Source organism: Phalacrocorax aristotelis, chromosome 1, assembly GCF_949628215.1.
Source record: "Phalacrocorax aristotelis chromosome 1, bGulAri2.1, whole genome shotgun sequence".
Classification (NCBI taxonomy): Eukaryota; Metazoa; Chordata; class Aves; order Suliformes; family Phalacrocoracidae; genus Phalacrocorax; species Phalacrocorax aristotelis.
In genome coordinates, this window is record NC_134276.1 from 24627086 (window position 1) to 24648275 (window position 21190).

The 21190-nt window shown below is 48.9% G+C and overlaps 1 protein-coding gene and 2 non-coding genes across 3 annotated transcripts; 1 reads left to right on the forward strand and 2 right to left on the reverse strand.

Annotated features, from left to right (window-relative positions):
• Window positions 1–2231: 2231 nt before the first annotated feature.
• TRNAV-AAC (transfer RNA valine (anticodon AAC)) lies at window positions 2232–2304 on the reverse strand. Its single transcript has one exon. It is a non-coding gene; the product is annotated as a tRNA-Val (tRNA).
• A 243-nt stretch (window positions 2305–2547) lies between these two features.
• On the reverse strand, window positions 2548–2621 carry TRNAN-GUU (transfer RNA asparagine (anticodon GUU)). Its single transcript has one exon. It is a non-coding gene; the product is annotated as a tRNA-Asn (tRNA).
• A 7170-nt stretch (window positions 2622–9791) lies between these two features.
• ALOX5AP (arachidonate 5-lipoxygenase activating protein) lies at window positions 9792–19375 on the forward strand. The gene is made up of 5 exons (XM_075084599.1): window positions 9792–9921; window positions 14438–14537; window positions 15736–15806; window positions 16784–16865; window positions 18519–19375. The coding sequence occupies exons 1-5, from the start codon at window positions 9852–9854 to the stop codon at window positions 18679–18681; spliced, it is 486 nt and encodes a 161-aa protein (XP_074940700.1). The 5' UTR covers window positions 9792–9851; the 3' UTR covers window positions 18682–19375.
• The last annotated feature ends 1815 nt before the right edge of the window (window positions 19376–21190 follow it).

The following is a 21190-nucleotide window of genomic DNA, read 5'->3' on the forward strand; positions in this document are numbered from 1 at the left end:
TGTCAATTAGAAATACACTGGGTGGGCGTATAGCAAATACAATCAGTGAGCAGAAGTTAGTCACTGTGTTTTGGAGGTTTATCAGTGATGAAGGGTAAATTTCCAGAAGCCTAATGGCTTTGTGCACTTTGAAGGGATTATATTTCACATTTCTTGCATCACATGATCTTGTCAGTCTGTGTCTTCTGATTTGGGAAAGGTGCAATTGTGGCATTTACGGACTTAATAGCTTTGGAGTTCAGAGCTCTGTGGTGGAAGCAGCACTCTGATTCAGGTCTTACTTCATGATATATTCAAACACTTTTTAATAAAAAGAAAGGCCACCGTCACTCATCCTGCCTACAATAGACCAGCCCAGCTGCAAAGGAGCTGCCTGGATGGATTTTTAGCTGCATACCTGCTACAGCACTGTTCTAGACATTCATTGTGGCGCTGATTGCAAATCTGATTTTGATCCTGCTGTTTTTTGTGGCTGGCTATTGCCATTTATTCTTCTTCCAGCACTGTTTTTTTGCTTTGAATAATTATTCCCTTCCTGACAATGTATCAGTGAGAGCGATTGTTTTTGTCCGTGTTCTTTTTGCAAAGCTGAACAGCTGCTGTTCTCCATGTGAGCCCCTTCGTGCTCAGAGCAAAGCATGTTACCTTCTGAGCAGATTAATGCAGCTCTAAGTGTGTGCTGTGCTTTAAAGTCCACCAGGATTCAGCCTCGGAGTGGAAGAGCTTACAGTCTTAAGTATGGATCTAAGACACCGTGTGGACGGAGCAAGGGAGAGAGTAAGGTTAATGGGTTATAAGGCTGATGAAGTTTGCAGCATGCTCAGTTTTGCGCTGCTATGCGCAGTCTGGTTGTTTACGAGAGAGATGCCAAAGCCATGCAGCGCAGCAGAACGTGGTGGAGCCATGGGGCATGTGAAGGAGAGCGAGTGGTGGGAAAGGAGTGGGAAGAAGTAGGCCTGCCCTAGTTGTTAGGGTCCTGGTTCCTCCAGCTTGTGTCTTCTAGAGAGAGGCTGAAGAAACCCTCAGGAAACGTTTCTCCCTGGACATGGGTCTATATTACATTTTTATGTAAATGACTATCTAAAGGGGCTTTTATAATGCTCAAGACAGGGCCTGGGGTAGCTGTAATCCTGTCCCAAATTTCCAGTTTAGAACTAGGGCATGTAGGCAGCATGTTAAAGTAGCTCATGAGCTGTAGGGGTTGGCAATACTTGGAACCCGACACTGGTGTGCCTGGCGAGGAGGCATCTCCCCTCCGCTTTAGAAAAATGAACGTCAGCCCTGGTGCCTGGTGCCTGGTCCTGATGCAGAACTTTTCAAAGCAAACGCCAGAGAGGGGGCGCTGAAGAGCAGCAGAGCCCCAGCTTACTTTGTATCCCTCTGTTAGTGGACTGTGTTCAACCTCTTTGGCTTAGAGAGAGGGTGGCCTGTAATTTCTATGTATGAAATACATATTTGAGTCTTCAAGCAGTGTTCTGTAGTTCTGCCGTACTGTAACTCTACCTTCTGTGTAGGTTGTTTTATTTTTCTGCATCCGTATTTTCACTGGTTCACTCTTTCTGTTGGTCTAGCAGAGCAGGAGATTTAAGCAATGAGGAAGCTGTGAGAAGTTGTGTATTTGAGTTTTCTAAGATAGCATTTCAAACTATTTCAGCGAATATACTTTTTTATTTTGCTTCCCTCTACCTTCAAGCCTTGCTTTGCCTTGGGAAGATGAGATTTTTAAATACTTTGTGCCACAGCACCACAGGCGTTACCATTCACTGGCATTACCTCCGGCCCAAACTTCAGCAGCTCTTGGGCTGACTAACCAAACATCTTCTACAGCCTCGTGCGTTCAGGGGCACGCGGTGACACCACTGTCATGTGGCGGTGGAATCATACTATTTTAAAAGTTTTTGTCCAGAATTTTCTGATGATGTTCAGACCATGTCAGATTGAGACTCACTTCTCCTCCTTTAGGTCGTCCTTTCAAGTAGACGAGGGAAAAGTCTGTTTGCAAAGGGGAATTTTGTAAGGGGGAACGCACTAAACGCTCAAAATAAAACATGCGGCCTTGCCCTTGTGCTTCCACCCCGGCCTCGCTGCAGCGCAGAACCCACACCGAGGAGACAGGGCGGCTTCTCCCGCTCGCAGGCTGCCCCCGACGGCGTGCGCGGGCGGGTTTTAAAGGAGGAATCGGAAAACCAGAACGTCAGCGGGTGTCACGGGAAGGAGAGAAAAAAACGAGGTGTTTCCGCCCGGTTTCGAACCGGGGACCTTTCGCGTGTTAGGCGAACGTGATAACCACTACACTACGGAAACTGCCTGTGGCGGGATGCGTTTCTGCAGCCCCTCTTGAGCGGGAACGGGGAGCGTGGCGGCGCGGACTCGCACGGTTCTCCCACGGCCCGTGGCACTCACGGGGAAAGCTCCCCTCGGCGGAGGGCGTGGCCGCGGGCATCTCCCCGCCGCGTAAAGGCGGCGGAGGCCGGATCCACCCGCCGCGAAACTGGCCCCGCAGGGTGTTAAAATAACTACGTCGGCGCCACAAAACGTAGAGCGCCTCGTCCCTGGGTGGGCTCGAACCACCAACCTTTCGGTTAACAGCCGAACGCGCTAACCGATTGCGCCACAGAGACGCGCTGGAAACCAAACCCGCCCGGGCGCTCCTGATCCCCGCGGCGGCCGGGGGCGGCGGCGCCTCCCCGCGGGGAGCGGCGGGCTCTGCCCACGGACCCACGGCGGGGCCGCCGTCCCCCGCCCCGCCCCGCGGAGCGGCCCCGCCGCGGGCTGAGGTCCCCCGCGGAGCGTCGCTTTGTGTTCCTGCCCCTTCTGCTACAGCGCCCTGCGGTGGTGATGGTGCGGCGGGTTCCTTAACCCCCTGCTCTGGTGTCTGTTTGCCTTTTTAATCTGAAGAATATTCCTTCCCTTTGTTTCCCTGTTGTTTCTGTGGCCTCTCCCGTAGCAGCAAGGGAGAGGGAAACGGTAGACAAGCAGAAGAAAATAGAGTTCAAAGTTATGTCTGTTGGCAGGACAACTGTGGGTGGGAGCCTGACAGCTTCTTTCGGAGACAGACCAGTCGGCAGAAAGCTCTGTCAGAGTATGCCAAGGACAAGGAAGGTGAAAATGAACGTCGGCCCATCGCTTAATACACGACCAAAGTATCCAGTGTCTTTCCTTCCTGCCTATAGTTTCAATACTAAAAGGACTAGTTGTGACCAGAGACTTGAGGAACAGAAGACAAAATTCATCCCACGCTATTTAAAGGTCTGTGAGAATTATTTGCAAGAGGTAATGGAAAGTGGAAACAGTGACAGAAATGAGTCAGGGCAAAAGAAATATCTCAAAGGGGAGCAGAGGGGAAACTGCTGCCCAGGCAGCCTCACTTCAGCTCAAAAAAAAAATAAATCTATAAAATGAATTATTAAACAATCAATTTGCAGCCACCTAAAAGGTAATAAGGTGATAATGACAGCTACCGTGAGTCATGAAGACCAAATCATGCTAAAGTAGTGTAATTTGCCTTCAGGAATCCCAGGCTCCAGAGGCTGAGGGAGCAAGGAAGGCTTACCTTAGGCAGATGAGGATCAGGTCAGGGAATACTGAAGCAACCTGCAGGTACATAAGTCCTTGGGCCCTGATGGGATGTACCCAAAAGTGCTGAGGGAGCTGGCAGATGTCATTGCAAGGCCACTCTTGATCACCTTCGATTGATTATGGCAACTGGGAGAAGTCCCCAAGGACTAGAGAAAAGCACATGCCACCCCCATCTTCAAGATGGGCAAGAAGGAGGACCTAGGGAACTACAGGCTGGGCAGCTTCACCTCAGTCCCTGGGAAGGTGGTGGAGCAGCTAATGCTGGAGACCATCTCCATGCACATCAAGGACAAATAAATCATCAGGAGTAGTCAGCATGGCTTCACCAAGGGGAAGTTATGCTTGACCAACTCGGTAAACTTCCATCATGAAGTGATTGGCCTGGTAGATGAGGGGAGAGCAATGGATATTGTCTACCTGGATTCCAGTAAGGCTTTTGACACTGTCTCCCATAAGATCCTCACAAAGAAGCCATTAATGTACAGGCTGGATGAACAGGCAGGTGGATTGAAAGCTGGCTGAATGGCCAGGACCAGAGGGTGGTGATCAGTGGCACAAAGTCTTATTTGAGGCCAGTAACTATTGGTGTACCTCAAGGGCCAATATTGGGTCCAGTCCTGTTCAACGTCTTCATGATCTGGATGATGGGGCAGAGTGTACCCTCAGCAAGTTTGCAGACAACACCAAACTCAGAGGGGTAGTTCATACGCCAGAGGGTTGTACTGCTGTCTAGAGAGACCTCAACAGGCTGGAGAAATGGGCTCATGGGAACCTGATGAAGTTAAACAAGGATAAGTGTAAAGTCCTGCACCTGGGGAGGAAAAGCCCTATGCAGCAGCATATGCTGGGAGCTGCCTGGCTGGAAAGCGTCTTGGCTGAAATGGACCTGGGGGTCCTGATGAACACCATGATGAACATGACCCAGCAATGTGCCTTTGCAGCAAAGAAGGAGAATGGTATTCTGAGCTGCATTAAGAGAGTTGCCAGCAGGTCAAGGGAGGTGATCCTTCCCCTCTACTCAGCACTGATGAGTACTCATGATCTGGAGTACTGGACCAATTCTCAGGTCCCCAGCACAAGAGAGGCATGGACACGCTGGAGAGAGTCCAATGAAGGGTCACAAAGATGGTGAAGGGACTGGAGCATCTCTCCTATGAGGAAAGGCTGAGGGAGCTGGGACCGTTCAGCCTGGAGAAGAGAAGGCTCAAGGGGATCTCATCAATGTGTATAAATACCTGAAGGGAGGGTGCAAAGAAGATGGAGCCAGGCCCTCTTCAGTGGTGCTCAGTGACAGGACCAGGGGCAATGGGCACAAACTGAAACACAGAAGGTTCACCCTGCACATCAGGAAACACTGTTTTACTGTGAGGGCGACCAAACATGGGCACCAGTTGCCCAGGGAGGTTGTGGAGTCTCCATCCTTGGATAAATTAGTTCAAAAGCTGTTTGGACAGTTCTAAGTGACTGGCTCTAGGAGGCCCTGCTTGAGCAGGAGGGTTGGCCAAGATGACCTCCAGAGGTGACTTCCAACCTCAGCCCTTCTGTGATTCTGTGAATTTCCTCCTGTGACAGGGTGGCTAGTTGCTGCAGCTGTCCAGAGGCCACCATGGTGACACAACATGGTATCATGACATGGTATCAAAATGGCTGCTGAGGAGCTGCTTCTTGGGAGAAAGGGAGGGAGACACATCAGAGAGGAAGTCCCCACGAGGTGGCTCTGCCGCTCATGGGCACTGCTCAAACCCTGCTAATCAATAGTTTCCTGGGAAATCAGGGAGCTTTTCCAAAATGGTCTCAGATTGGGCTGTCCTAGGCTCTGCTCAATTCTCTGGTCTCCTGATGGCAGAGACAATACAAAATCTGTAGATCTGACCAGGTCGGAGGCGGGTTTCCAGCATCCCTGTGGAGGGGCTTGGATTCAAACTGGTCTTGCTGCATTGCAGCAGAGCTGCAGGCTCAACCCACTGAAACTGAAAGAAGATAAGGGGAAGGCGAGTCCCAGCATGCAAAATCAGTTATATGGGGCTCGCTAGAGAGGCAGGAGCACTGCAGAAATGGACCCAAGGGTGAAGCGCAGCCGCAGGGATGTCAGCAGTGAAGCGCTTGTACAAAAAGGCAAATGTAATTCGGGAGAGTGGTGGGTGAGACACAGGGTGAGGAGGAGGCTGCACGAGAGGCCCAGAGGGTCTATGGGCTGTGTCTTCAAGCGCTGTGTTTTGATCTGAATCTGGACAAATGGAGTATGGAGACAGTCATGAAAAGGATGAAGACTATGAAATGTGGAGAAGAAGGGGCTTTCGAAGTGGCACTCTGACTGCTCCCACAGTGTCATTCTCTTGGCCGCGCAAAATGAAGACAGCATTGCCCTTTTCTTCGTGTTACACTTCATGGTTCCAGCTCTGTTCATGCTCTTCTTTGGGGTTGTGTCAGGCTTTGGAAAAGATGTGATGCTGAACAGACTGACACGACAGCAGGTAGTCACACATGTATATCTATATGTACTATACATTTGGTGGTTATGTGGTGCTTTAAGTTTTCAAAGCACTGTGCTAATATTAACCAACCAGTCCAAGGGGCTTGTGTCCCACTGCATTTATGATAAAGCATGACGGCTGTGTGTCGCCTGACATTTGTATATAGGAACTTCACAGGAGCAGCTTTTATTTTATTAGGACACATACTTTCATTGGAGTCCTTGCAGCCGAGCACTGAGCAGAGTGCATGAAAGGAGAGAACAGATGAACATCCTAAAAGATATTTATAGATCTGTGTTCCCAGTCCTTCCCCCTTCCGTATGAAAGCAATTCTACGAAAGGATTATTTTGACTGGCTGTTCAAGATTTCCAGAGGAGGAGATTAATGTGTGGGAAGCCTCGCAGCACAACTGGTAAAGCTCGCTGGCTTTGCACATTTTCATGAGCTTCATGGCTCACTGTGTCAAGGTTATCTTCCTCAGACAGGAAGATGTGGATTTCCAATAGCAATGCAGCAAGCAGAAGGGCCGGGGTCTGACAGCAGCTGCTGAAGCACAGAATTATCAGTGCCTGGAGAGCACGACTGCAACTGGGGTTACAGCAGATGCAGGCATGTTTCCACCTGTTCTTTTCTATTCTTTTTTTTTTTTTGCCTGCTTGGGAAAATCCCCTATTTCAAATGGCCAGGTGGGATATTATGGAGGTGTTCTGCACCAGTCTTTCAACCCAGGCGGATAGTGTTTTCAGGTGGTGCCAATTTTGCCTGACCCAGACAGTGATCCTGTGTGTATTTCACAAAAGGGGAGGCAAGAGCCGCCCAGATATTTGGGTCTCAGGGAGAGGGAACAGTTTGATATGTAGGTATGGAAGAAGCTGTTTGCAGAATCATTTTGACTCCACCTTAACCCTCCCTTGCCAAGGTCATTCCCCAAATTGCAAAAAAAATTTGCCAGAACCTCCTTCCATCCTGCAGCTGTTCCAGCACCAAGGGGTACAAAAAGATAAAATTCCCTCCCCAAGGGGTTTCTGCTCTGTCCAACCATATTTACAACAGCATTGCTCTGACTTGGTAAAGGGACAGCTCTTCTTCTTCAGTGTCTCTCATACCCTCTTGATGTCCTCTGCTCTTCCTTAAACAAAGCCCTCAGAGTGCCACTGCACTTTAAAAAAAAAAAAAACCAAAAAATCTGCAGTTCTTATTTTAAGGCAGCCATACCAAATAGATTCTCGATGCCAAAGCATTTTTTACTCCCAGCACACCCAGAAATCAGCTTAGCAATCCCTGGAGTTGATATCACGGTGGGTTTTTTTGCAGGGAGGAGGATGAAGCCCTGTTTTCCTCCATGCATATATGAAGGATGACTTTGAAGCAAGCCTCAGCAAGAGGAAGTAACAGGCTGGGTTTCCAGCAAAGTGCTGGTGCCACCGGTGGGTCCTGCAGTGCTGAGCGGTGCCAGGGGTCAGGCGGGAATAGAAGGGGCAGAGCAGAAGAGCAAAGCGGGGATAAGGGTGTGGTGAGAGGTGCTGAGCAGCAGGAAAACAAAGAGGTGGAAAACAAAGAGCAAGATGAGGAGAAAGCAAAGGCATCAGCAGCCCAGCCCTCGCAACTTGGCCGGCACACGGGGGTATTTTTATTTTTTTTTTTTGGCATTACGGCAACTTCAGACCTTGGCAGCCTGATTCCTACCCCCTTTAATATGAGACTTCTGCCAGACTGAAGCCACCTTTGGGGAATCTTTGAAAGCAGGGAAGCATGTGCATTTTCATGGGAAGCTGGAGGAGATAGAGCAGGCTCATCTGCTTTTACTGCCCCTTGTAAAAGCAAGCCTCAAGCTGCCTTGTAGGTTTACACTGGTGTAAAACAGGCAGAAGAGAGAGAAGGATCAATGCCTGCTGTGGGAGGATGGCTGGGATTCGTCCTGCTGTGGATGCACTGAGGACCTGTGCTGACTCCTTCTCACTCTCCCATCAGCAGCTCCCTCCTGCCTGCCTGTGTCCGTGCACACATCCTTTCTTCATGGTCATGGCACTGGTCTCTGCTTGGACAATATTCCTCTTTTGACTTAATTCCATAATGGCTTTTAGGTGATGGGTTTTTCTCTTCAGGAGATTAGTAGACGCTTAGCATTAAATACTATCCTTAAATACCAGCTATGATCCTGTGCTCAGTAGACCACAAAACATAAACTTTGATGCTTAAGTAAGAAAAGTCCGTTTTGTGGGGAGAAAGAACTTCAATCCTAATAAAAGCATTTCGCCTAATAAAAGGCCAGATCTCAATCTAGATACTACCTATGGCCTTGCTGCTCACACAGTTGTGTCTGTGTGGACTATAGGGAAAGTATCCTATAAAGACAGCCTTCTTATATGAAGTTAACAGAAGGTCACAACTCACAGTGTTAATCCCCTACCTCTAAGCCAGCGTGGTTCTATATATTTGCTTGTACCGAAAGTACCTGTGATGAGATACATATCTAATCTGTGATTAGATATGGAAAGTTTTCCATATCTAATAGTACGGATTATAATAATTTGCATGATAGAGAGACTGGATAAAAACACTGTTGTAGGTAAATGTGTCCCCATTGAACAAGATGGATTTCACGGCATTGCACCTTCCAGGAGGTCCTGCCAGGCTGTGTCCCATCCAGAGAGAGGTAACCAGTTATCCGGCCATGGTTTGGATGCTGGGCAGCACTTGGACGTTCTGGATAGCATGTGGTGGAGTACAGACAGACAGACAGATGGGGCAAAAGTTGACCAGGGCTCAGTCCAGTGGAAATGTTACTGTTATTAATGTTAAATGCCTACTAAATGTAAGGATTTTTCACAAGGCTTTTCCCCATCAGAATATGGGCAAACGGGAGAGGAGTGGTTACGTTTGATGAGTGCGCTTTGGATGAGGTTGCTTTCCAGCGATCTGACAGAAGCTGCGGGACTTTCTGCAGCCATCAAACACCACGGCCTGTGCTTCCCTGCCATCTCTGTCACGGGGTTGAAGCTCAGGCATGAACACACTGCAGTAATTACGTTCAGCTGTATTGAGCTCGGACTGCTGAAATTGGGGTACAATTGCGAAGTCTGAGCCTGTAAAATATTGAATGCTGGCAGCTGTCACTGTCTTGCAGGGAGTTATCTGTAGGGGGGAAGGATGCAGGATACATCGCTGGTAATGAAAGACACTTTTGTGCCCGCACGTGATGTTCACAGCATTTGCGTACTGCCCGTTCACATATGCCAGATGGATCAGGAGCTTTTACTTGTGACCTGGAGACATGGAGTCTCCTCACTGGTGAGGCTGACGGAGATGTGACCAGGAAGGGCAGGTGTCTGAGAGCAGCAGCATTATTGAGACTCACCAACATTATTTCTCCTCCCAGCTACCTGTGGAGTGGTCGGCACTTGCAGGCAATGATGTGATAGGCTGGCTGGTCTCCTCCAGCCTTTCCACTGTTCCACACAGCTAGACAAATGATCAGACATACTTTAGATATCAAGGTTGCTATTTTGCTACTGGGCAGGAAGGGCAATAGATATCTTTCCACATTGTATATCCTCTTAGATAACAGTCATATAATCTCTTGTTTCTCTGGACATCATCTGTATATTATGAGTGAGTGATTCTGTGGCTGTGTTGCTCTGACAGGCACCCGAGTGTAGGGTGCTGCCACTGTCCTGTGAAGCCATAGGAAGTGTTTCATGATTCAAGATAAGAAAAACCTTCACTTCCTCCTTCTGTGCTTGCAGGGCTGAGCTGCTACTGAGGCTGCACCACCATCCTGACAGCCCTCTTGCAAGATGGACCAGGAAACCCTGGGAAGCATTGTCCTGCTCGCCATCGTCACCTTGATAAGTGTTGTCCAGAACGGTAAGACAAAGATAAGCATTTATTTAAAGGCTAAAAGGGAACTGAGAAGAGTTCAGGGTGATGTGTGCAGATCCAATCTTTGGATAGATAATCTCTGATTATAAGCATGTGTATGCTTAGGCGTGACTTTGCCTTTAGAAATGATCTTCTAAGCATATAATTTTGCATGCCATCATTGCAGTGTCTTGGCAGTCGCATGGTCCTACTCTGTGATATTCTAGAGTGAGTTTGTTACACCTATGTCAGCCAATGAAAGGACTAATATGCTGGGGTATCCTGTGACAATATGCATTTCAATTTGACGACTGAGACCTCCTTTCCTGGTTAAAGTCCCTAATGTGGGTAGCTAGGGCTGCTCTCCAGCTGGAGGCCTGCCGCCATGGGCAGGACCCAGGGCCACGGGGGGCTGCGATGGGTCGGACCTTTGCATGGAGCTGGGTGAAGGGGGCAAAACTCCACCAACTCATCAGAGGAGTCTGGGTTATTTGTGGGCAAGCTGGTCTTCTGCTTTCCAGCATTTCCAGGTCCTACATTCCAACTAATCTTAATTAACTGCAGTGCCAAGAATACTGCGCGTTTCCTGCAATGGAGAAGTTTCCTTTTTAGCTCTTATTTAGACCTCTATAACCCCTACTATTCTTCAGAATTTTTAAAATAAAGCAACAAGTTTCTCTTTCGTACAAATCTGGTTTAAACTTGATCATCATCTCTTACAAATAATCATTTTAGCAAGAAATTCTGCCCAGAATACAGAGAAGGGAGTGACTTTTGCCACAGCTGCACTGAGTTCACCCAGGTTCAAGGAGAGTTGGCAGTGGGATGGCAGAGCTGATGCAAATGCTAGAAATCTTCTGTGAAGGTTTCTTGGTGCAAATGAGAGACTCCCACTGAGGACAGACCCCACATTTGGTCTTAGGAAATGGGCTATTCTTGGGCTTCTGCAGAGAAGGGAAGTGGTGGGAGTGTCAGCATAAGCCTGGCTGCCGGAGGGTGAAAAAAAAGAGATGCAGACTGGTTTAGTTTCGACATAGGCACTAGAGGCCACATAATTTAACCCAATGCTTTTTTTCTGGTAAATGCACAGTGTGTGATGTCACCAGAACATGGCACATTGAGATCAGAGCATGTACTGCAATTGAAAAAATCTGTCACATGTACATTTCTTGCTATTTAACCAGATGACTTTATGTACAGGCATTTGCCTTGCAGCCTGACATGCACTTTTACACCATGGAAATCAGTTTCTGAGATTACTGACCCAAATGCTGCAAGCGGGCAGTGTGGTGCCTGGCAGAGGACTTAGCATGCCAAGCATGAATGGCACACAGCCCTAGCCCATGATTTTAGACTTTGTGTCATCTGGTTTCCTCCTCCCAAGCTTTCTTTCTAGAAGGACCCAACAGATAAGCAGTCCTGCAAGAAATGCAGTACTTAAGGCAGTGGAAATGCTTGTCGAGGGATTTCAGTTGTACTGAATTCTTGCTATGACCCTGGTTCAGCAAAGCACTTGGGCATCTGCTTGACTGTCTTTAAGTATGTAAGTCAACACCGTGTCAGTTCAGGTCTTTATGCTTTTCTGTACCTGGTGCAGGACTAGAAAACAGTTTGGGTGAATGTTGTTATTCCTAAAGCTGGAGGTGGGCTGTGGTGCTGCCCCAGTCTGAGATCCATTTACTGCCCTCCACATCCTACAGAATGATTTGTGTGACTGGATGCTGCTGAGTCATACATGTAGTTTTAGGTTTTGTTCTTGCATCGGGGAGATGTTGCAATTTAGCACCTTTCAGGGGAAATCGGTGGTCATAGCTGAGCAGATCAGGACAGAGGAAACAAAGTGAAGTCAACGGAAAGAAGGAGCAACCTGCATGTTTGCCAGCACTTGTTAGGTTGGCAGGAACTTATGAAAAACCAGGCTTATATTGAACTCTTTTACATTAATTTGACCAGATTGGGACTGCAGTGGTGCAGGCACAGGGCAGCCTGTGCAGCCCTGGAGCTTCAGGGCATCATCTCCTGGTACAGCTGAGCTGAATTAAACCGCTCAGCTCCAACCCTGCTCCACTCACTCTTCTCATGCCAGTTTGTGAAATCACCCACTTGCCTTGAGGTTCAGAGTAAAGAGCAGGAAATATAACCATGGTGCTGCAAGCTGCTTTACGCTGTAGTCTCCCATTTCCTCAATGGGAAGTGAAGGAGAGTTAACAGAAGCCCAGTGTTGCTGAGACGTGAGCACAGACCCGTGATGAGGTCCACCCCTGGATATGATCTGTCAGCTGTGCTCCCAGCCCATTGCAGAGCTTCAGCCCAGCTGCGCCTCAGGGAGCTGGGACCCACCTGTTGGGTTGCCTTCTGGGGAGATTTTGGGAGCCTGCAGGGCGTGTGAGGTTGACAGGGCTAAGGAGTGACAGGCCCAGGGAGACACTTTCAGGGTGAAAGGCTCACTTGAAGCAGGAGGCTCTTCCTCTCCAGAGGTATGATGGTGAGATGCTGGGTTCCCTTCTGATTCACTGCCCTCACCTCAGGGGTCCATGTGGTCCTTTCTTTTGTGAAGAAGTGGACATCTTGTGTGCAGTGGCTGTCTAAGCTCTTTCTTGAGTCAATGGAGAAAGATCAGTTCTTCAGTGGGGTGGTTCCTCTCATGCCAGTAGCTCTCTGAGGGATGGATTGACCTTGGAGGTGCCTTTCCTCTTTTCTGTCTGTCACTCACTGTTTCAAGAATGAAAGCATGCATCTCCCCATCACTTCTCACTGTCTCTGAAGTGAGGTGAGGCAAAGCCTGCTCCTCAACCATGGATGAGGAGCGGGTGTGCATGATAACCCTACCTCTGTCCTTTGCCCTAATGTCCAGTCCATTGAACAAGGAGCCATACACCGTGTCAGAGACAGTGGGATCTTCCAGGAGAGATGCCTGGACCTCTACAGCCACATCCTTCCCAGGAGACCCAGCACCCCCATGCCTCCCCAGCCGTGATCTCAGAGACTGTGCACCAGGAGTGTCACCACTGGCACCTCCAAGTTCTTTTCCTCAGTGGCCACCATCACATTGGACATGTCTGGGTCCAGCTTGACAGCTCTCAGCATTGTGGAGCCTCTTTGCAGCAGCACACTGGCATTTGGGAAGTGGCAACACTGGTGGCAGCGGAGAGGGAGATATACGTAACTCACTCTTGGCTTTCTCTGAAGCTGGGGCATGTTCTAGTGATTTCACGTACATGCTGAAAGGAAGGGGGGAGGTATGCTGCATATCCCAGTGAGCCCATGGTAGTCCCAGACCTGCAGGAAGTGTTTTCCCATCACAGTAGCTTTGCCCTGTACAAAAAATTGCTGTCCAACCTAGTCCTCGTCAGCTAGATCCTCTTAGACCCCATAGGCAGGTTAACAACCCCATGCCAAAGGCTGGGGTGGTATGCAGATGGAGATGCCGGGAGCTCTTGGTGGCTGTGCTGTCTGCTCTGGGTCCCCCAGGGCCAGCTGCTCCAGGAGCAGGCCAGTGCACTGCGCTGGTGGCAGTGGGGAGGTCTGCAGCCTGGCTCAGAGTGGGGAAGCTGGCTGCTTAAAACACTATGGGATTTTCTGGAGAAAGGCTGTATGTACCCAGGGAATCACTCAATACTGGAAGGCAAAAAACTCAGTAGCTTTTTGTGAAGGCAGTGGAAGTACAAAGGAACTACTTAGAGCATCAGTGAGGGGAAAAGAGAGGTAACTCTTCAGATTCCAGGGATGAAATCCTGCAGCTTTTCAAGTTACACTTCTATTGTTATAATAATGTATTTTCCAATGGGTTATCATATAGATATATCCTTGGCTAATATTCTAAACCAAAGACTGATTTAGGTACACTGAGATGGAATGCACAATAATACAAAGATTGCAGCTTGTGGCCTGTCAGGGCTCTGCCTGGTGTATTTAGACACGTGATTGATAGTCTCTGGTTCAGTGTCACGAGGTAAAATATGTTTCTCAAGTGTATGATACATTATCTTGCAGTGTTGCATTTTTGCGGCAGCTAACACCCTGACACACCACTGTTGCTTAGAAGAAGGATGCACCTGAGATAGACCCGTAGACATCGGCCACCAGGACCAGGTTTTCAATGGGCCTTTCTGCAAAATGAACCAGCCCTGCAGGACAGCGAGAATTTGTTTTGGCAGCTCTGTCTAGAAAGCTTTTTTCCCACTGAGTCTGGGCTGTACTTCTGCAGCAGACAGAGGTGAGGGCTGCCAAAAGTGCAGTGCTGGGATGAAGCATGGCTCAGAGTTGAAAGCCTGCTGCCAGTCACATACAAACACATGGGGATGTCTGAGGTCACATTGCACTGTATCCTTGCACAGAGGGTTCGGTTATACCATGGTGACAGAGCAAGGAGCCTGGCCACATCCTGCACCTCCACACACCCGGTTCCTGTCCTGCCGTCCAGCCTGGATGTTCGTGAGAACAGAGCTGAGCCCACAAAGCCCAGCTCCTGCAATATCTCCAAATTACATCTCAGATTGAAAATTTTGTGGTTTTTTAACAGCTTTTTTTGCTAGCAAAGTGGAGCATGAAAGCAAACACTGCAACGGCAAGGGGTTCCAGCGGCCCGGATCTTCTGCCTTTGACCGTGTCTACACTGCCAAGTGAGTAGGCAAGCCCTGAGAAGCTGGTGGGGGCAGAGTGGGGTTCAGCTCTCTCTTCATTAGGTTTAATCCCAACCTTTTTGGGGTCCAGACCTTGCTCTGCAGTCCCATTGCTGTGTGCGTTGCTCCAGCATTTAGACCCGCAGTTCTCCAGTATGTTTTCTGGTGAACCCAGCTACTTTCTGGACGCCAGGTACTGTATTTGTATTGGACTTGCAGCCCTTAAGTCTGTTAGGTCCATTCATTTGGGAACCTGTTCACCCAGCAGTAGCTAATGCTGGAAGTGTGATACAAGCACAGCTGGTGTCCTGAGGTCACAGCAGTTCAACAGGAAAGAGGCAGCAGAGAGGTGATGACTTGCCGAGGAGCAGGTCGGTGACAGAGCTTGTACAAACCCCTTGGTCCCCAGGCAGCTGCCTGGCACACAGTCCTCTGCATCTCCACCACATTGGTACCGCTTGCCTTTGACATCCCTTCAGGGAGAGCAGAAGGAAAATTAATTCCAACCCAGAAGAGAAAAGAATATAAAATATTTTTTTATTACCTGTGAAGTACTGATGGTGTACTTGAAACTGGATGGATGTCCAAGTGCTGCCCTTCACAGGTGTGCAACTTCTGCCGAGGGCAGTGTTTCCTGCTCAGAAAGCACTCCCAGCTGAAAGAGGCAGCTGGAAGTCGTTCCTGTTCCCCTGCAAAGACACATGTTAACTCTGTGAGAGACTCCTGTTTGTGGTGCGATTCTCCTTTTGTTGGTCTTGTGCAGCTTTCAATGCCACTGACTTGATTAATATAACTTAATTACAAGGATTTTCCAAGCCAATAAAGCACACAGCATCTATTATATATGCGCCATGTTCAAACGGGTTAGAGGAGGAAAGCAGCTTTCACAGGTGCCAGGCATGTGTGCGGGGTGGTTTGTTTTCCTCATCAGGCAGGACAAAAGCATCCATTATCCAGGTGAGGACACAGGGAAGCAGACCTGCGGGCGAGGCAGCCGCTGTGTTCGCGCGCGGTCACGCCAGCCAGCCCCTGGCAGCTCCCTGCTGCAGGCAGGTTGGGGGCCTCCATCCACTCTGGGGTAAAAGCCCACCTGCAGCTGCTTTAGCAGAGCCCAGATTCATCCTTTGCTCATGAAACATGTTGATTTTACTTCTCTTTTCCCTGTGTTCTGATTTCTCTCTGACAAATTCCTTTTTAGCCAGAACTGCGGACACGCATACCCTACGTTTCTGGCCATGCTTTGGTGCGCTGGCCTTCTCTGCAGCCAAGGTAACACATAGGGTTTTTTTCCTTTCTTCAACCTTGTACCACTTTCAGCAAGGGATGGTGAGCGTTTCGGAGGTTATGGTTCTGGGAGCCAAATTCTCCTGCAGCAGGGGGGCCAGTATCATCTGGCTGTCCTGCCGCTACCCATGGTGTTTAATTAGCAGCACACTCCCTGGTATGGTTTATGCCAGCAGATGTGTTCCCAGACATGATTCTGGACAGTCCGGGTCAGGGACGTTTCCATAAAAGCATTATGGATAAGATCCCTCTGTTTTGGGCGGAAGGTTTAGTACTAGGGTGCTGGATGTCACGTTATTCATCCCCAGGACTGGAACTGGGATCATTTAATTGAATTTCCAGAGCTGCCAGCCCTTCTCAGCGCTGAGGGCAGCCCAGGAATATTTACCTGTGTTTCTAAATACAATCCCCTTTAGTGCAATTTGAGTTTTGCTAGAGTTAAGATGAGTATTTTTCTGGGGTCTGTGGCTATTTCTTCTGGAAGAGAGGAGTTTCCTGACCAGGAGAAGAAGGGCTGTTGCCTGCAGGTGTGGGGAAAGCTAGAATTAGGGGGAAAAGGGGAAAAGTCTGTGTTTATGTGCTCAGAAATGAGTACTGGACCATAGAATAGTCCTCCCCTGCTCCTAGAGAAGTACATCTATTGTCTGCCTTTTATTTCTGGTGAAGGCAGTGCCTGAGCCAGCACCCTCCTTCCCGAACCCAGCATGACACGCGCTGGGTTTCTGCAGTGGGCACATCTGTGGGCAGGATTACACCCACAAAGTCTTCAGAAGACCTGGTGTGAGGGAAGGCAAGTGCTCTGTTTCCCCATGCAAAGGTCTCTGTCATGCTTCCAGTGACTGTCCCATAGCCGAAGGCTGCAGGTTCCCCTTTCCTGGTCCAGCCCAGGCAGCAGATAGGGATAGTACGTACAGAGAGACCTGTGTTGGTGTCTGTAATGTGTTGTCTTACTCTTTACCCAGCTCCTGCTGCCTTTGCTGGCCTGATGTACTTGTTTGTGAGGCAGAAGTACTTTGTGGGCTACCTTGGGGAAAGGACTCAGAGGTAAGGACTTGCAGAGCCTCTTCACAAAATCGGTCGTGGCAGGTGCAGTGGCACCAGGTGTCAGCGGAGCTGCAGGAACAGAGTGGCTGCTTCAGGAGCTCCTGCTCACAGCCTTTGCAAACACATCTGTTTGTGTGTGTTTGTGCCACTCTTTGCACAGGATCTTCCTTTTATGTTGATAAAGCTTGTTAGCACACTGTCCTGCATGACACCCTTGTCTCTAAATTGGAGAGACATGGATTTGACGGAGGGACCATTTGGTGGATAAGGGATTGGCTGGATGGACTCACTCAAAGAGTGCAGTCAATGGCTCAATGTCCAAGTGGAGACCAGTGACAAGCAGTGTTCCCCAGGGGTTGGTATTGGGACTGGCACCATTTCACATCTTTGTTGGTGTCATGGACAGTGAGATTCTGTGCACCCTCAGCAAGTTTGCTGACGACACCAAGCTGTGAGGTGCAGTCAACACACTGGAGGGAACGGATGCCATCCAGGGGGACCTTGACAGGCCCAGCTGGGCCCATGCAAACCTCATGGAGTTCAACAAGGCCAAGTGCAAGGTCCTGCATATGGGTGGGGGCATTCCCAACCACAAATACAGGCTGGGTGGAGATGGATTGAGAGTAGCCCTGTGGAGAAGGACTTGGGGGGTGTTAGTTGATGAGAAGCTCAATATGACCTGTCAATGTGCGCTTGCAGCCCAGAAGGCCAACTGTATCCTGGGCTGCATCAAAAGAAGTGTGACCAGCAGGTACAGGGAGGTTATTCTCCCCCTCTACTCCACTCTCATGATATCCCACCTGGAGTACTGAGTTCAGCTCTGGGGTTGCCAACATAAGGAAGACATGGACCTGTTGGAGCAAGTCCAGGGGAGGGCCACCAAGATGATTGGAGGGCCACCAAGATGATCAGAGAGCTGGAGCACCTCTCTTATGAAGACAGGCTGAGAGAGTTGGGGTTATTCATCCTGGAGAAGGGAGGCTCCGGGGAGACCTTATAACAGCCTTCCAGCACCTGAAGGGGGCCTACAGGAAAGCTGGAGGGGGACTTTTTACAAGGGCATGTAGCAATAGGAAAAGGGGTAATGGCTTTAAACTGACAGAGGGTAGATTTAGATTAGATATAAGGAAGAAGTTCTTCACTATGAGGGTGGTGAGGCACTGGAACAGGTTGCCAAGAGAAGTTATAGGTGCCCCACCCCTGGAAGTGTTCAAGGTTAGGTTGGGTGGTGCTTTGAGTAATCTGGTCTAGTGGAAGGTGTCCCTGTCCATGGCAGGGGGAGTTGGAACTAGTTGATCTTTAAGGTCCCTTCCAACCCAAACCATTCTATGATTCTATGTGGAACAGGATTGTCCCACAGCCTTTGATGGCTGAGAAGACATACGGATCCCTCTGAAGAGCTACTTTTGTAAGTAGCAGCCTATATTGAGTGCAGGAGGCCAAATCCAGACCCAAACAGGTCCTGAAAATGTCATTTAAGACGTCACAGCTGGCCAGAGCAGCAATGTGAGGCAGAGCAGAAATTTGCCCCCACCCGTCTCAGCCCCCAAGGTGTTTCAGCTGGTGTCAACAGCAGAATCCAAAGTCTGAGGGCTTCTTGCTTGAGGTGATGTTTGTTAATGAATTGCTTTTTCCCCCCCTCTGTCTCCTCAGCACTCCTGGTTACTTGTTTGGAAAGCGCATCATTTTATTCCTGTTCCTCATGTCCGTGGCTGGAATACTCAACTACTATCTCGTCTTCTTTTTCGGAAGTGACTTTGAAATGTACATAAAAACGATAACCAGTGCGATCTCTCCATTGCTGCTCATCCCATAGCTCCCTGCAGCACCGAGGGGGTCAGCGTTCTTAATACATTGATACCTAGAAGCAGCCATAATTCAACTGTTTAAGATATGAACCCCTAACCCTTTTAGACTGCTGCAAATCTCATGCTTGATGGGCTTTGTAGTTTGATTTAACCTTGCTTTGTCCTTCAGGAAAGATTTGTCATGAGCACTTGGCACGCCCAAGGAATGGTAATGACTTCTAGTAAGTTTTTTTCCATAAGTGCAGTTTGCAAGCTGATTGCATGACTGGAAGGGACACTGTATGCTTCGTTCATAACTGCATTGTACTTAGCTGTTGTCCCAAAACCCAGGAGCCTCTCAACATTGTTCCTGGCTGATGACTCCCATGGTTATTGCACAGGCACAGCCTTTTGCCAGCATCCTGCATGCCCCTGCCCATGCAAAAGCATGGACCAGCCACTTCACCCACCCTTTCCCTCCCACTTGTTGATGACCGAAATCACACTGCTGCAGGAGGTGGCAAATTGGCCCCTGTCTGATCTGTCTTGATAAATATTCATGTGTGTAACGCTCCCGACACTCATCTCATTTACACTTCAGCCTTTTTGTTCTCCCAGAGCTGTGGAAAGGGGTCTTGTGTAACTGAGAAGCTGGTGTATTGATGGTGGGGTTGGTTTTGTTTTGCTTGGCTTTGTTTAATAAAACAGTCTAAAAGGATGAAATTTGTTTGCTTCCACCTTCTTTGCCTGTTGCGTGATCCCCGTGGTCCATGGCTTGGCAGCTGGCTGGTAAGTGGAGCAGGGGCAACAGCACCAGGCTCTTTGTGCGAGCTGTTAATCACCCTGGGCACGGCCTTGCAAGGACGTGAGTTTAACAACCCCCTCTCTATTAGCAAGTTCAATTTTCTGTCTCCATCACTAACAATGTGTCCCTACCAAACCATACCGAGGAGCAGTTTGATTAGAGAAGAGACCAAGGTAGGCAAACAGGCTGGCACAATCTTTTTTAAATATTGCAACCATATGAGAGCTTAAGCTCTTAAGCCTGTCTGATTACCACATACAGGATGGATAAAGCTGTATTTTATGACTCCTTTGGGAGGGACAGAGACTCCTCGCTATATGAGAAGAGGGTTTGCAGAGCTGTTTGCAAAAGCAGGCACAGAAAGCCGCCTGCCTTTGTATCACACCAGGGCTGGCGGGTTTTGTTGCTGCCTGATGGGGCAGAAGCACTTGTGCATGGCTGCTCCCCCCGGCACCTGACCATTCACACGGCCAAAATAACACTTCCCCCTCCTTTTCTTATCTTCTACAGGAATGTTAGATGTGAAGGATTATTAATAAACATATTTATTGCATGATTATTACCTAATAAATATTCTTACTGGTTAGAATAGGTAATCCAAAAAATATAATCTAACCTCCTAACCTATAGCTACTGAGACACTTTATTCCCAGACACAGCACTTATGTTCCTTTCCTCCCCTCCTTCTCGAACCACCATAACACACTCCAAACCCTGCTTCACACCATGCTTCTCTGCTGCCCTCTCCATAGCTCATTGGCAGCCGCCTGTCCCTCGTGGTGACCCACCACCCTTCTGCCCTGCGGTGTCAGCCCACCAAGGGATGGCAGCACCTCAGGAGGACAGGGGTAACCCCTGTGGCCTGGAGTTACGGAGCTGTTCTGCATTGCTGGTATCAGCACAGACTCATGCTGCCACCACCGTTACTTGGTTAGAGAAGGAGGTGCTTCACCAGCACCACAGTCCCTGCTCTCCAGCCAGTCTGGTCTCCCTGAGGTATGAGACTTGTTTATGGAGACCATAACTTGAGGGAGGTGGCTCTCCCAACCCTATGTGTCCACTTTGCAGGTCTCCCCATCTGGATGATTCTCCCCTGGTGCCTTTTTGTCCTCTATAGCAAGAAGCACCTCACTTGACCTCCTTCTGATGTCTCCTGCTAGCATGAGAAGAGGCACTCCACCAGCCAACTCTAAAGGGCAGAAGCTTCAACTGTCTATTTTGGGTCATAATCTATGCTAGCACTCTCAGGCCTCTCTGTGGACTCAATGGTTGGTTTCCACATAGCTGTATTAACACAGGAAAGATCAGGTCCTCTTTCAAGGGAAATAAAGCCCATCTTTTGCTGCAACCATTTGTTTTGCAAGAATATCTCCTACTTACCTCCTCAGAGCCTTTCTGATAACAAAATAGATGAAAATGTAGGCAAAATCTATTTTCCATCTATCTAGAAATGAAAATGGTGATAGTATCAGACAAACAGGTGGTGCATAAGTCAATCACTATGTAAATTCTCTGTGAATGTCACGCTGTGTTTTCCATGTTACAGACAAGCCTTGTGGTTGCATTTGCCTTCCTACTCTTCCTGCAAAAGGAAGGCAACGTCAGTACTATCTGGGCTTTCCCCACTGTGTTAGAAAACTCCAGTTCTTGTTTTCAGCAGTAAACCCACCCTGTTCTGGGTGGTACCATTGCCAGCATTTTGCACGCCAACTACTCAGGAAGCCACAAACATA

Coding starts and splice junctions, on each gene's coding strand:
- ALOX5AP (XM_075084599.1), top strand. CDS start 9,852: ATGGACCAGGAAACCCTGGGAAGCATTGTCCTGCTCGCCATCGTCACC. Junction 9,922..14,437: donor GATAAGTGTTGTCCAGAACG/GTAAGACAAAGA, acceptor GTTTTTTAACAG/CTTTTTTTGCTAGCAAAGTG. Junction 16,866..18,518: donor CTTGGGGAAAGGACTCAGAG/GTAAGGACTTGC, acceptor CTGTCTCCTCAG/CACTCCTGGTTACTTGTTTG.